The 11,629-nt window shown below is 60.5% G+C and overlaps 1 protein-coding gene across 6 annotated transcripts in view; it reads left to right on the forward strand.

Moving 5' to 3' along the window:
* Positions 1 to 11,417, forward strand: part of PACS2 (phosphofurin acidic cluster sorting protein 2) — an 83,767-nt gene extending 72,350 nt beyond the window's left edge. For all 6 annotated transcript variants that reach the window (XM_074394390.1, XM_074394393.1, XM_074394391.1 and 3 more), the window contains 6 exons: positions 2,598 to 2,640; positions 3,825 to 3,867; positions 4,266 to 4,401; positions 6,162 to 6,388; positions 6,683 to 6,796; positions 7,863 to 11,417. In XM_074394390.1, coding sequence (XP_074250491.1) covers positions 2,598 to 2,640; positions 3,825 to 3,867; positions 4,266 to 4,401; positions 6,162 to 6,388; positions 6,683 to 6,796; positions 7,863 to 7,981 — 682 coding nt within the window. In that variant the 3' untranslated portion in view covers positions 7,982 to 11,417. The remainder of the gene's footprint in view (positions 1 to 2,597; positions 2,641 to 3,824; positions 3,868 to 4,265; positions 4,402 to 6,161; positions 6,389 to 6,682; positions 6,797 to 7,862) is intronic.
* Positions 11,418 to 11,629: the final 212 nt, after the last annotated feature.

Below are 11,629 nucleotides of genomic sequence, written 5' to 3' on the forward strand. Positions count from 1 at the left end.
ACCCCTGCTGGCCCTCCCTCCCCTGCCCAGGATGGCACTTCTCCTGTGAGGGCAGGCCAGGCCTGGAGGGCGGCCACAGCCCTAGCCTTCCTGTGCCAGCATGCGTGGGTAAAAATGCTCAGGCATCCAGCAGCTTTCCCAGGGCCATGCGGAGTGGCCCCCAGGGCGTCTGCACTCTGTGCCCCTTACACTCCTGACCGCTTTGCCTCCACGGATGTGTGTGGCTCAAGGGTCAGGGTGAGGTCTCAGTGGCCAGCCAGTGTCACCCCTGTCATACTGGCCCATGTCCAGGGCCGGGTGCTGTCTGCATGGCCCAGAGGTGCAGCTTGGCTTTGAGAGTTCCAGCAACATCCCTGTGTTGTGACGTCTCCTGCGTTCGGCCCTCGTCTGCCACACACTGCCCTGTGGGCCTCGGAGCAGAGCGTGGACAGGAGGCCACCCTGCCATGGCTGTTGGGGGGTCTGGCTTGGCAGAGGGCAGGTAGCCCTGGGGATTGGAGCCAACCATGTCCTGGGGACCAGGAGCCGCCTTCTGCCTTCTTTGCCTGCGTGTACCTGGAAGGACACTGATGTCCCTGAGATTACCAAATGCCGGTCTGCCCGGTGAGGATAGCGGGATGTCAAGGACACATCGAGGTGCTTCTGCCTGACAGCTGTGGACAGAGCCAGGGTGCCGCAGGACCAAGAGGCCATCCTGAGGCAGAGATGGTCCTGAACACAGGATTTGCATCGCCTTATGTTATCTGAAATGGACAAGAAGGGAAAATTTCTGTTTCAACTCTCTTCTCCTTAGAAGTGGAACTGGGCCGGGGGCATCTTTAATGGGATGGACGGAATCTGTAGGTGGTTTCATCCAGAGGCATTACCAGGCCTTCTGCCCAGGGTAGGGTTGGAACTGTCTAGGTTAGCATCCGGGGAGGGTGGGTATTGCCTGCTGCTGTCCCCTCACGCTGGCGCTGCAAAGACTGGGTAAGGCACCTGCTGGGACCAGCTGCAGGGGCTGCCTCCTGGGAGTGTGTTCTGGACCAGCCCTGGGCAGGGCTGTTTTGCTCGTGGACACACTGTGGGGAGCGCTGGGATAAACCTCTGCCCTGCAGGGCTCTTGGGGAGACAGTGCTGCTGGTCTCGGAGCTGGTGCTCCCGGCAGAGGCCAGGCTGGGCCTGTGGCATCCTCCCCAGGCCTGTTTCCTGCAAAGGATTCTCCCTTAATGACTCTATTCTGGGAAACAACCCAAAGGAGGGCTGGGGCCACTGGGCGGACCCATGTTCTGTACCTGGTGCAGGGCTGTCCCTGAGGGAGCACCCTGCTGGCCTGGCCGTTCTCGTCCTGGGTGTCACCCTGTGCCTTGGCCTGTCTCCGGTGCTCCAGGGGCAGTGGCCACTCCTCTGCACTGTGTGTGCGCGCGTCGTCTCCACCTGTAGGAGCCACCTGTTACATCAGACTGTGTAGTTTGGGGAAACAAGACGGAAGAAACAGCTGGGCGAACTGCCCAGAGAGACAATAGCAGCCGCTGATGTGGTTTGGCCGAGGAAGCCGGGTGGGGAGGCACCTCCATGTCTAAGTGCAGGCCACGGGGAGCCTTGAGGCCAGGGGAGAGCAGGAAAGAGGGCAGCCAGAGCCAGCCCGCCACTCAGGATAGGCCCTGCCCTGTGGATCTTCCATGGGGCCTAGGAGGAGATATGCCCCTCCTCTCCCCAGCTGTCTCCGGACCTTGTGCTGTGCTGGCCCCTTGTCTTGTGGGAGAGCTCCGGGCCCAGCCCAGGCTGCAGTGGCACGGTCAGCAGGAGCCCACACAAGCTGGACCACAGGACAGCCCTGCCTGAGCCGCCCACGTCGGAGGGGAAGACAGATGCATCCTCTCCGCAGCCCCGCGGCCTCAGCCCTCACCCCTGGCATCTTCACGTGGATGGGCCGTGACTGACTTCCAGAAGAGGCCACTGCTCTGCCGGGTGTTGTGTGGAGTCAAGTCCAGGCAAAACCTCCACCACTCACCGGACCCATCAGCTCACTCAGGCACGGCCGGCTGGGGGCATGCTAGGCCTGCCTGCAGGCCACGCGTGGGGCATTCTGGTAGAACATGGAGGTCTACGGCGGTCCACGGCAGCCAAAGCCTGGCCTCTCCTGTGGCATGGATATTACCCAGATGGTCTGGAGAAAACCTCCCTCCCGGCTTTGGTGCTGCTGATCACCAGAGAAGGCCCCGGCTGTTCCTGAAAGTCCCGGGGCGCAGGCAGCTGCCCCTCCTCCCAGTGGGGCAGTGGAGGCGCAGGCTGGACGGGACTGAGGTGGCTGTGTGGCGTCGGGCACTGAGAATCGCAGAGTGAATCCCTTGGTGGAGCTGTGCCCTCCGGCCTGGCCTCCTGCCCATGGCTGCACAGAGACCTGTTTGTCCTTCCCGCATGCTGGCATGGCAGGAGGGGCCAGGCCAGGGCCGGCAGTGGTTGGGCATGGGTGGGGCTGGGGCACACTGGGCAGGGCTGACTGGGGCAGGGCTGTCTGGTGGGGCCGTGCCAGGTTCTCAGGCCAAGAGGGAGCTGTGCCCACCGTGCGGAGCTGTGCCCTGAGGAGAGCTTAACTGTCTGTTTCCTTGCTCTTAGCCCTGACGAAGAGTCCTCCCAAAAGTTCATTCCCTTTGTTGGGGTGAGTACTGGCCAGCCATCTGTGAGGGGAAACCGCTCACCCGCCAACATGTCTTTTGTAGTCAGAACGTTTGGGGATTGACGATATATATTCCAAAACCCTCCCACAGATGTGTGCTGGGTATTTGCCTTCCCATGTGGCCTGTCTCAAAGCCTGCTTCCTTCCCCTGCTGGAGTGGGGTGTGGGCCCGGAGGTTGTTGGTTCCCCCCAGCTCTGCCTGGGGGGCTGATATGTGGAAGCAGAGACAGGTCGTGGGGCAAGGCCTCAGGGGCACCCAGGGGGCTTGGCCCAGCGTCTCAGGAGAGGAGACTGCCTCCCGGGTGGGGAGGGCGGCTCTGTCCTCTAGGAGCCCAAGGCCACAAGGGAGCTTCCCTTTGCCTACTCTGGGGCTGTGGCCTATGGGTGTATGGGCTTCGGTTCCTGCCCAAGGCAAGGGCTGCTTCTGCTAGCCAGGCCGATCCCTGCCAGGCCTGGGTTTCCACAGCCTGCCTCCTGTCCATCTTTTCATCCCGTTGCATGGCCTCCCTCCTGCCAGGTGTCTGCTGTGAGATCCGTGGGGCCTGGCAGATGAGTTGCCCAGGCAGGGGAGGGGTCTCTGGGCCTCAGTTTCCCCACTGGTAGAACAGAGGCCTTTCCATGCACCGTCCAGTGGCTGGGTCTGCTCAGGGCTCTGGGACAATGGCCGGCCCTCTGAGAGGGCGGAGTTCATCTTGAACAGCAGCTGCTCAAGGTGCTTTCTGTACTGACGAGTATCTGTGTTCAGGAAGGCAGGCCTTCCCGCAACCAAGGCCCTGTTCTGTCACTGGGATTCATGGTGGATCTACGCAGCCACCTGTGGCTCGTGGCTGCCACATGGGACCTACCAGGTCCTGGCTCTATCCTGTTGGCCCACCAGGATCCCTCCCGCCGGCGTCCTGGTCTTACTGAATACATGGTTTGCTGCTGCCCTGAGGGCCACCTTTGGGAGAGGGCAGTCCCTCCTGCTGAACCCATGCTCCCTGAGTGCTGTCTATCCCCACGTGGCTGCCCTGAGCTTGGCTCTGCTCCACAGATGGAGAGAGAAAGCAGGGGGGGACCCGGCACTGTCCTGGCCCTCCTGTATCTGGGAGTGGTGGCCACAGGGGGAGGGCGGTGGGTAAGCTGAACTGCATGGCTTCCACCAGCCAGTGCCTGTCACTTTCTAGGTTGTGAAGGTTGGAATTGTGGAGCCATCCTCGGCCACGTCAGGTAACCCCATCGCACCCTGAGGCCTTGTGAGTGGCCCGTGGGTAGTGGTTCCAACACCAACACCTTCATGGCGCCCTGAGCCCCGGGGAGCATCGTCACTCTGGTCCTGCAGCCCAGCCCAGCCCTTTGGGGCCTGACAGCCGCGAGCCCCAGTCTGGCTGTGGTGCTTCTGCCCCACGCGGGGTTTGTCCTCCAGGAACCGCTGTCCTGAAGCCCCATACCAAGGCCGGCAGGGCCATCTTCCCAAACCCAGGAGAATCCGAGACCCTCCCATCTCACGCAGGCCACTGGGGACTCCCACCCTGCACCCCCAGGGGCTGCCTGGCCTGGCCACATCCTGGTGCCACCCGGGCAGTGCAACGGGTGGGCTCAGCCGGCTCTGTGACTCCTCCCCAAAGGCGACTCGGACGACGCGGCCCCCTCGGGCTCCGGTGCGCTCTCCTCCACCCCACCGTCCACGTCTCCCGCGGCCAAGGAGGCCTCACCCACCCCACCCTCCTCCCCATCGGTGAGCGGAGGCCTGTCCTCCCCCAGGTAAAGACACAGGTCAGCCTGTTTCACTTGCCCACCCCATCACACGCCGCCTGATTCGGTCATCCCCACGTCACATCCACCTCCCAGGGCACCTAGCATGTCAGCTGCACAGGTGGAGGGGCTCTGCAGGGCGGCTGGGTCCTCTCCTGCCACAGCGGGGGTGGGGGGCAGGAGCTCCGGGGGCAGAAACTGCCGGATGGTGAATAAATGTGGGTGCTATGCTGTGCTGGGCTGGCTCCTGGCTCTGCGCACAGTCGCGCCTTTTTTTTTTTTTTTGAGACGGAGTCTTGCTTTGTCTCCAGCTTGGAGTGCAATTGCAAAATTTCAGCTCACTGCAACCTCTACCTCTCAGGTTCAAGTGATTCCCCTGCCTCAGCCTCCTGAATAACTGAGACTACAGGTGCCCACACCCAGATACTTTTTTTGTATATTTAGTAGAGATGGGGTTTCACCACGTTGGCCAGGATGATCTTGATCTCCTGACCTCGTGATCTGCCCACCTCTGCCTCCCAAAGTGCTGGGATTACAGGCATGAGCCACTGCACCCAGCCCTACACAGTTGGGGCTTTTAAAAATGAAGCTGAGGAGCCGGGCGCGGTGGCTCAAGCCTGTAATCCCAGCACTTTGGGAGGCTGAGGCGGGCGGATCACAAGGTCGAGAGATCGAGACCATCCTGGTCAACATGGTGAAACCCCGTCTCTACTAAAAATACAAAAAACTAGCTGGGCGTGGTGGCGCGTGCCTGTAATCCCAGCTACTTAGGAGGCTAAGGCAGGAGAATTGCCTGAGCCCAGGAGGCGGAGGTTGCGGTGAGCCGAGATTACGCCATTGCACTCCAGCCTGGGTAACAAGAGCGAAACTCCGTCTCAAAAAAAAAAAAAAAAAAAAAGAAATCAAGCTGAGGTCTGGGCACAGTGGCTCACGCCTGTAATCCCAGCACTTTGGGAGGCCGAGGCAGGTGGATCACGAGGTCAAGAGATCAAGACCATCCTGGTCAACATGGTGAAACCCCATCTCTACTAAAAATACAAAAAAATTAGCTGGGCATGGTGGCGCGTGCCTGTAATCCCAGCTACTCAGGAGGCTGAGGCAGGAGAATTGCCTGAACCCAGGAGGCGGAGGTTGCGGTGAGCCGAGATCGCGCCATTGCACTCCAGCCTGGGTAACGAGAGCGAAACTCCGTCTCAAAAAAAAAAAAAAACAATCAGGCTGAGGGCAGAAGGCGCAAGAGACGGGAATCTCTAGACAGTCCCATGGGGTTAGCTTTGACAGCTATGCTGCAGCCCCGCTAGCCTGCCTGGGTCTCTCCAGAGCAGACCTCACTCTAGTGGAGCTAAGCCGTTGAGGGGGTGTGGGGCCCGAGGCCAGGCATGGTGTTGGTGCTGTGTGCCGGGCTCCCACCACAGACCCCCAGCCCCCTGCCTCGTGTTTCTAGCCTCCAGCTCCTTCCAGGCTGAGCATGAGGGAGCTGGTTCACGTGGGCCTTCAAGACTCTGAGGGGCAGTGTGCAGAGCGGGTGGACAGGCTGCCCGGGCCGAGGGCTTCTGTCACCAGGCTCCCTGTAATTTGTGCAGGACCCTCCTGGGGGTGACCGGGCATGTGGGCAGCTCCACAGAGAAGGCTTCAAGCCCCCAGCCCTCCTCTGCTGGCAAGTTGGGACAGGTGCTGGCTGTCACCCCCTGGCCTGTCACAGGGACAGTGACACCCCCATCACCAGGCGCAAGGATGCAGGCGTGAGCACCTCCCTCTGCCTTTCCCAGCCAGGGCGTCGGTGCTGAGCTGATGGGGCTGCAGGTGGACTACTGGACGGCAGCACTGCCCACCGACAGGAAGAGGGACGCCGAGAAGAAGGACCTGCCTGCCACCAAAAACACGCTCAAGTGCACTTTCCGGTCCCTCCAGGTCAGCAGGCTGCCCAGCAGCGGCGAGGCTGCAGCCACGCCCACCATGTCCATGACCGTGGTCACCAAGGAGAAGAACAAGAAGGGTGAGGTGGGGTGGCTCGGTGGGAGAGGGCGGCTTGAAGCCTGCAGGGATGACAGCCCCCAGCTGGCCTTGGGCAACCCACGTGCACAGGCAGGGCCAGTGGGGTGAGGGGGCATAACCTGAGGGCAGTGAGGGTCAGGCAGTTGTGACCAGAGCCTCAGGCAGAGGCCAGCTGGGCCAGTCACCGTGGAAGGCAGGTTTCCTGGGTGTGCAGGGCCGAGGCCTTCTCTACACGCCCCAGGCCTGGCCCTGGAGGAGCAGCACAGTGACAGCAGCACGTCTCTTCTCCTCCCAGTGATGTTTCTGCCCAAGAAAGCCAAGGACAGGGATGTGGAATCCAAGAGCCAGTGCATCGAGGGGATCAGCCGGCTCATCTGTACCGCCAAGCAGCAGCAGAACATGCTTCGGGGTGAGCTCCGTGCTCCCGGGGTCTGTGTGGAGTGGGGCACAGGCGAGAGCACAGCAGGGCCACTTCGGAGCCCACATGGGAGCTGCGGGGTCTCGATGTAAAGCGCACCTTCCACCACCTGAGGCGTAGGCACGTCCGATGAAGACCTTGGTGAGGCTGACAGCTTTCTAAATGCTGAGAAAGTAGTTTTCAACCCTTTCTGCTTTTTTAAGAATAATGACTTTATTTTATTTTTTTATATCAGCAACTGCATCTACAGACTTTTTTGTTTTGTTTTGAGACGGAGTTTTGCTCTGCAGCCGGCCTGGAGTGTAGTGGTGTGATCCTGGCTCACTGCAAACTCTGCCTCCCAGGTTCAAACAATTCTCCTGCCTCAGCCTCCCAAGTAGCTGGGATTACAGGCGTCTGCCACCATGCCTGGCTAAATTTTTGTATTTTTAATAGAGACCAGGGTTTTGCCACATTGGGCCTCCTGACCTCAGGTGAGCCCCCCCACCTTGGCCTCCCAAACTGCTGGGATTACAGGTGTGAGCCACCATGTCCAGCCTAAAAATGATGACTTACAATTTCAAAGTGTTCTAGAGAAGATGCTCTGCAATTAACTGTTTCAGAAACAAAGCTCAGGTCAGATGACCTCCAGGTTGATGTGGCTCTGTCTCCCCACAGGGATCTCTGTTTTAAGGAGGCTCCCAATGTCTTCTCCCCACACCTGTGCAGGTGGAGGTGGATGTGTACAAGTAGCACCTGGTGGAAGGAGGTGGGGTCTGATTCTTCCATCTGCAGGCAGCCCTGGGGGAGATGCCAGCCCCTGGGCTCTGAGGTGTGGGATGGCAGGGGGCAGAAAGGGTATCCTCAGGAGCCAGCGTGGCCCTGGATCCCTTGAGTCCCTGAGGAGGGTGTCAGTGCCCTCCAACATGGGGCTCCTTCTCATCCTGCACCCCAGCTGCTACCCAGCCTGGTGGGCAGGCTGGGCAAATGGGCAAGGAGTCAGGCCAGGCAGGCGGGCAGGGTGGGTGGGCGGGCAGGCGTACAGGCGGGCAGGTGGTCAGGCAGCCCTCTCCCACAGTCCTCATCGACGGTGTGGAGTGCAGCGACGTGAAGTTCTTCCAGCTGGCCGCGCAGTGGTCCTCCCACGTGAAGCACTTCCCCATCTGCATCTTCGGACACTCCAAGGCCACCTTCTAGCCCCGCCCCCACCGGGGGGCCCCACCTCCTGCCCCAAGAGCCCACCACGCTGGGAGGGGCCCAGCTTCGTTTCTGTTAACATTTCAGTTTACTACAGAGTCAGACCCTTAAAACACAACGACGAGAAACAGTCTTAAGTATGAATGTGCTCACAACCTGGAAACTAACGGGGCAGCTCCCGCTGGGAGCCGAGTAACTGCTCTGCTTATTAACCTGAACGCTGGGCCTGGGGCTGGGAATCTGGAAGGACAGTGCTGACTGCGGACGTGGAAGGCGTGCTCTGGCCCTACAGGCCGGGAGGGTTATTGCCTTCGCATCCTGTCCTTCCTGGAAGTCAGGACTCTGCTTCCTCAGGGAGCCTGGGCCAGGCGGAGCTTGGTGGCCACAGGCCGCGGGCCACAGGCCACTCAGTCCCGTTGGGGTGTCCTGAGTTAAGCCTAGGGGGCCATCCTGCCTGCCTGAGAGATGCCCCCAGCACCGCACACTCGTGGTTCCCAATAAACTCCTGCCTGCGGCGGAGGTTTTATAGCAGCAGATATTTTTAATGCTCTTAAATACATGTTATAATGTAGCTGCCAAACATGTTGCTCTTCTGAAGTCCCCCTGGGGCTGGGCAGAGCCAGCAGAGCCTATCCCCGCTCCCCAGCCCTGCCCAGCCCGCCTCACACCTTCCCTCAGCAGAGCCTGCCCCCATCCAGACCTGCCCATCCCGCCTCACACCTTCCCCTCTGAGGCTGCTCTTGAGATAACGTGAAGCCTCTGCGTGTAGTCCCTGCCGCAAACTTAGTATGCACAGGGGCCTCCACAGCCCCAGGCGGCCCCAGAAAATGTTCCAGAGCCTAGACACAGTGAGAGCCTCGAGGGTTGGCCTGAGGGTGGGGGCTGCTTCCTCCTGCTCCTACTCCAGTGGGCATGTCTGAGGGTGGCCATGTGGGTATCTGGGTTGAGATTCAGGTTTTGGTGAATGTGGGGCAGGTGTCCAGGTGTGTGTGTGTCACCTGCCCCAAGACTCGCCAAGAAGATTCCAGCAGGATGGCCTGACCAGAGGGGCCAGCTCTTTGGAGCCGTGGGTGTAGCCAGGTACCCTGTCCAGGGCCTGGGAGCCTCTCCAGTCCACACTCAGAGTATGTCGGGTCCCATGCCCTCCACACAGCAGGAGAGTGGCCTCCCCGACCACACCTGCCCCTCAGTCCTGCTTCTCCCCAGCAAGCCTGCACTCTGGGGTCTCCATAGGAGGGAACCAAGGAAGCTGGGGACCCCCAGTGACCCTGGTCGCCCCTGGGGGCCTCTAGGCCTGGTTTCATAAGATGGAGCACTGTGCAAGGCTATGCTTGGAAAGCTGACAAACAGGGCAGGTGGGCCTCGAGCCTGGGCTGGAGGGGTCTCCACCCTTGTTGGCCTGAGAAATGGTCCATGTTTCTTACTTGTGATTGCCCTGCTCTTCCTGTGTCCCCACCCCCAGGTGGCTGAACGAGGTGCTTTTGTTGTGGCAAGGTGCCAGGATGTGACCTGGGGTGGGACCTCAGCCCCCTGGGTTCAGGGCTCAGGTAGCTGGTGTACAGCACCAAGTCGGAGCCCCTCCATACCAGGGCCTCCAGCTTCACCTGGGACCAGGAGCCTGAAGCACACCCTGCGGGGAGCAGGTAGGAAGGCCTCCCACTGAATCCGGGCTTTAGGCGCTGTCCCGAGAAGGGTCTGGGGTGAGAGTGTGGGTCCCTGGGCTAATGCCCTCTGACCCTCCCCCTCATTCCAGCTGCCCAGTGCTGGGCTCCAGACCAGAGCGTCTGTTTTTCTTCTCTTCCAGTTTCTTTTTTTTTTTGAGACAGAGTCTCACTTTGTCCCCCAGGCCGGAGTGCAGTGGTGCGTTCTCGGCTCACTGCAGCCTCTGCCTCCTGGATTCAAGCGATTCTCCCGCCTCAGCCTCCCGAGTAGCTGGGATTACAGGCGCCCACCACCACACCTGGCTATTATTTTTCTATTTTTAGTAGAAACGGGGTTTTGCCATATTGGCCAGGCTGGTCTTGAACTCCCGACCTCAAGTGATCCACCCGCCTCAGCCTCCCAAAATGCTGGGATTACAGGTGTGAGCCACCGTGTCTGGCCTGCTCTTCCAGTTTCTTTCCCATAGGTCACACTCAGTAGGAAGATGAAGGTGGAAACATCCTTGCCGTGGCTTTCTGGCCTCCGAGCAGGTTTTAGAGGAAGGGGCCACAGGCTACTTAGTGCATCCTGGCTGTGGGCGGCCCCTTTCCTGGAGCCCTCCTGCCTACCCCACACCTCCCCATCTGGCTCTGCAAGGGGATAACATGGCAGACTCTCCATCCAGCAGCTGGGGGTTCTGGTGGCACTCCCTGCGCCCCTGCCGCTGCTGGTCTGCAGGTCTGCCTTGCACCCAAGAGTCACTCACCCATCCACCACTCCATGCCCAGTGCCACGGGGGTTGGGCAGACAAGACCTGTGCTGGGCTCCCTCTCTGTGCCTCAGTTTTCCCACTGGTTAGGATAGTGACGTTTCCCCTGCCTACCTCACAGAGCTGTTTGAGGGTGCATGGAGGAGCACTCTGTCCCTCCGAGGACAACTAGAAACCAAAGCCATCTGACAGCCAGTGCAGTAAGGGCGGGAGGGTATGTGAGGCGAACACACCCCTGAGACCTTGGCCGGTGACTGGCCCACAGGATGGAAGGCAGCCCTTGTAGAGCTGGGCTCAGCCCTGTCAGCCTCAAAGGTTAGGCCACTGGTCACCACCAAGGTGCCCCTCAGGCCTGTTGGCCACCTTCCACTATTACCTAGACAGACTCCACTCTCCACCCTCCACCCTCGACCAGGCCAGTTAGGGGCCAGCCCCATCTGGCCCGCTGCCTTCCTCTTCCACGTTCGTCTCTGGGCACATAGGCCAGTGTGCTGGGTCAGTGCGTCGGCCAGAGCTGGGACTGGAGAGGGCCCCTGGGTGAGAGGCTCCTGGAGATGGGGGGGAGTGGTGGAGGGGAGGGCATTGCAGGGGACTGGCAGCCTCTTCATGCTGTCCTCATTCCCAAAGGGAAAGACCCGAGTACCTCTGGCCTTCCTTCGGGAATGAATTCCTCATGAAAACCACCAGGCCGCCTGTTCCGAGGGCCGCGCTGCCAGGCCCACTCCTGTTCCTGAGCCGCCCCTCCCCAGCCCTGTCCTCTCGCCTGCGGGTGTCGGTTGCAGGGTACCCCTGGGGCCTGACCCCGCAGGCACAGAGGCACCACTGTCGTTTCCGCAGACCCCCCGTGCGGTTCATCGTGCATTGTTTGGTTTCTAGGGTGTATGTGTTGCTAATTTTTCTTTTTTTTTAATGAAACCCGGCATTAATGTAAATAGCTTTTTGGGAACGGACTCTAATCTGTCACGTAGTGACCGTATGGACTATTTTAAGGTGCTGATGCGACACTAATAAACCTGGAGGGGCCTGCCCCTGCCTGCGGTGTGATTCTTCGGCCGTCCACTCGTCGGGGGCTCTCGCAGGGCGGCCGCAGCGCCTCCCTCCCGCCCACGCGGCCTTTCCCAGGTCCGCCTCGCCGCAGCCCTGCGGCACCGCGCGCGGGGAGGTGGCCCGGGGCGAAGCGGCTTGGCGCCCCGGGAAGGATGCAAGGCCGAAGGGGCTCGGGCGGAGGAACTCAAAGC

Source organism: Saimiri boliviensis, chromosome 2 (genome assembly GCF_048565385.1).
Source record: "Saimiri boliviensis isolate mSaiBol1 chromosome 2, mSaiBol1.pri, whole genome shotgun sequence".
Taxonomy (NCBI): domain Eukaryota; kingdom Metazoa; phylum Chordata; class Mammalia; order Primates; family Cebidae; genus Saimiri; species Saimiri boliviensis.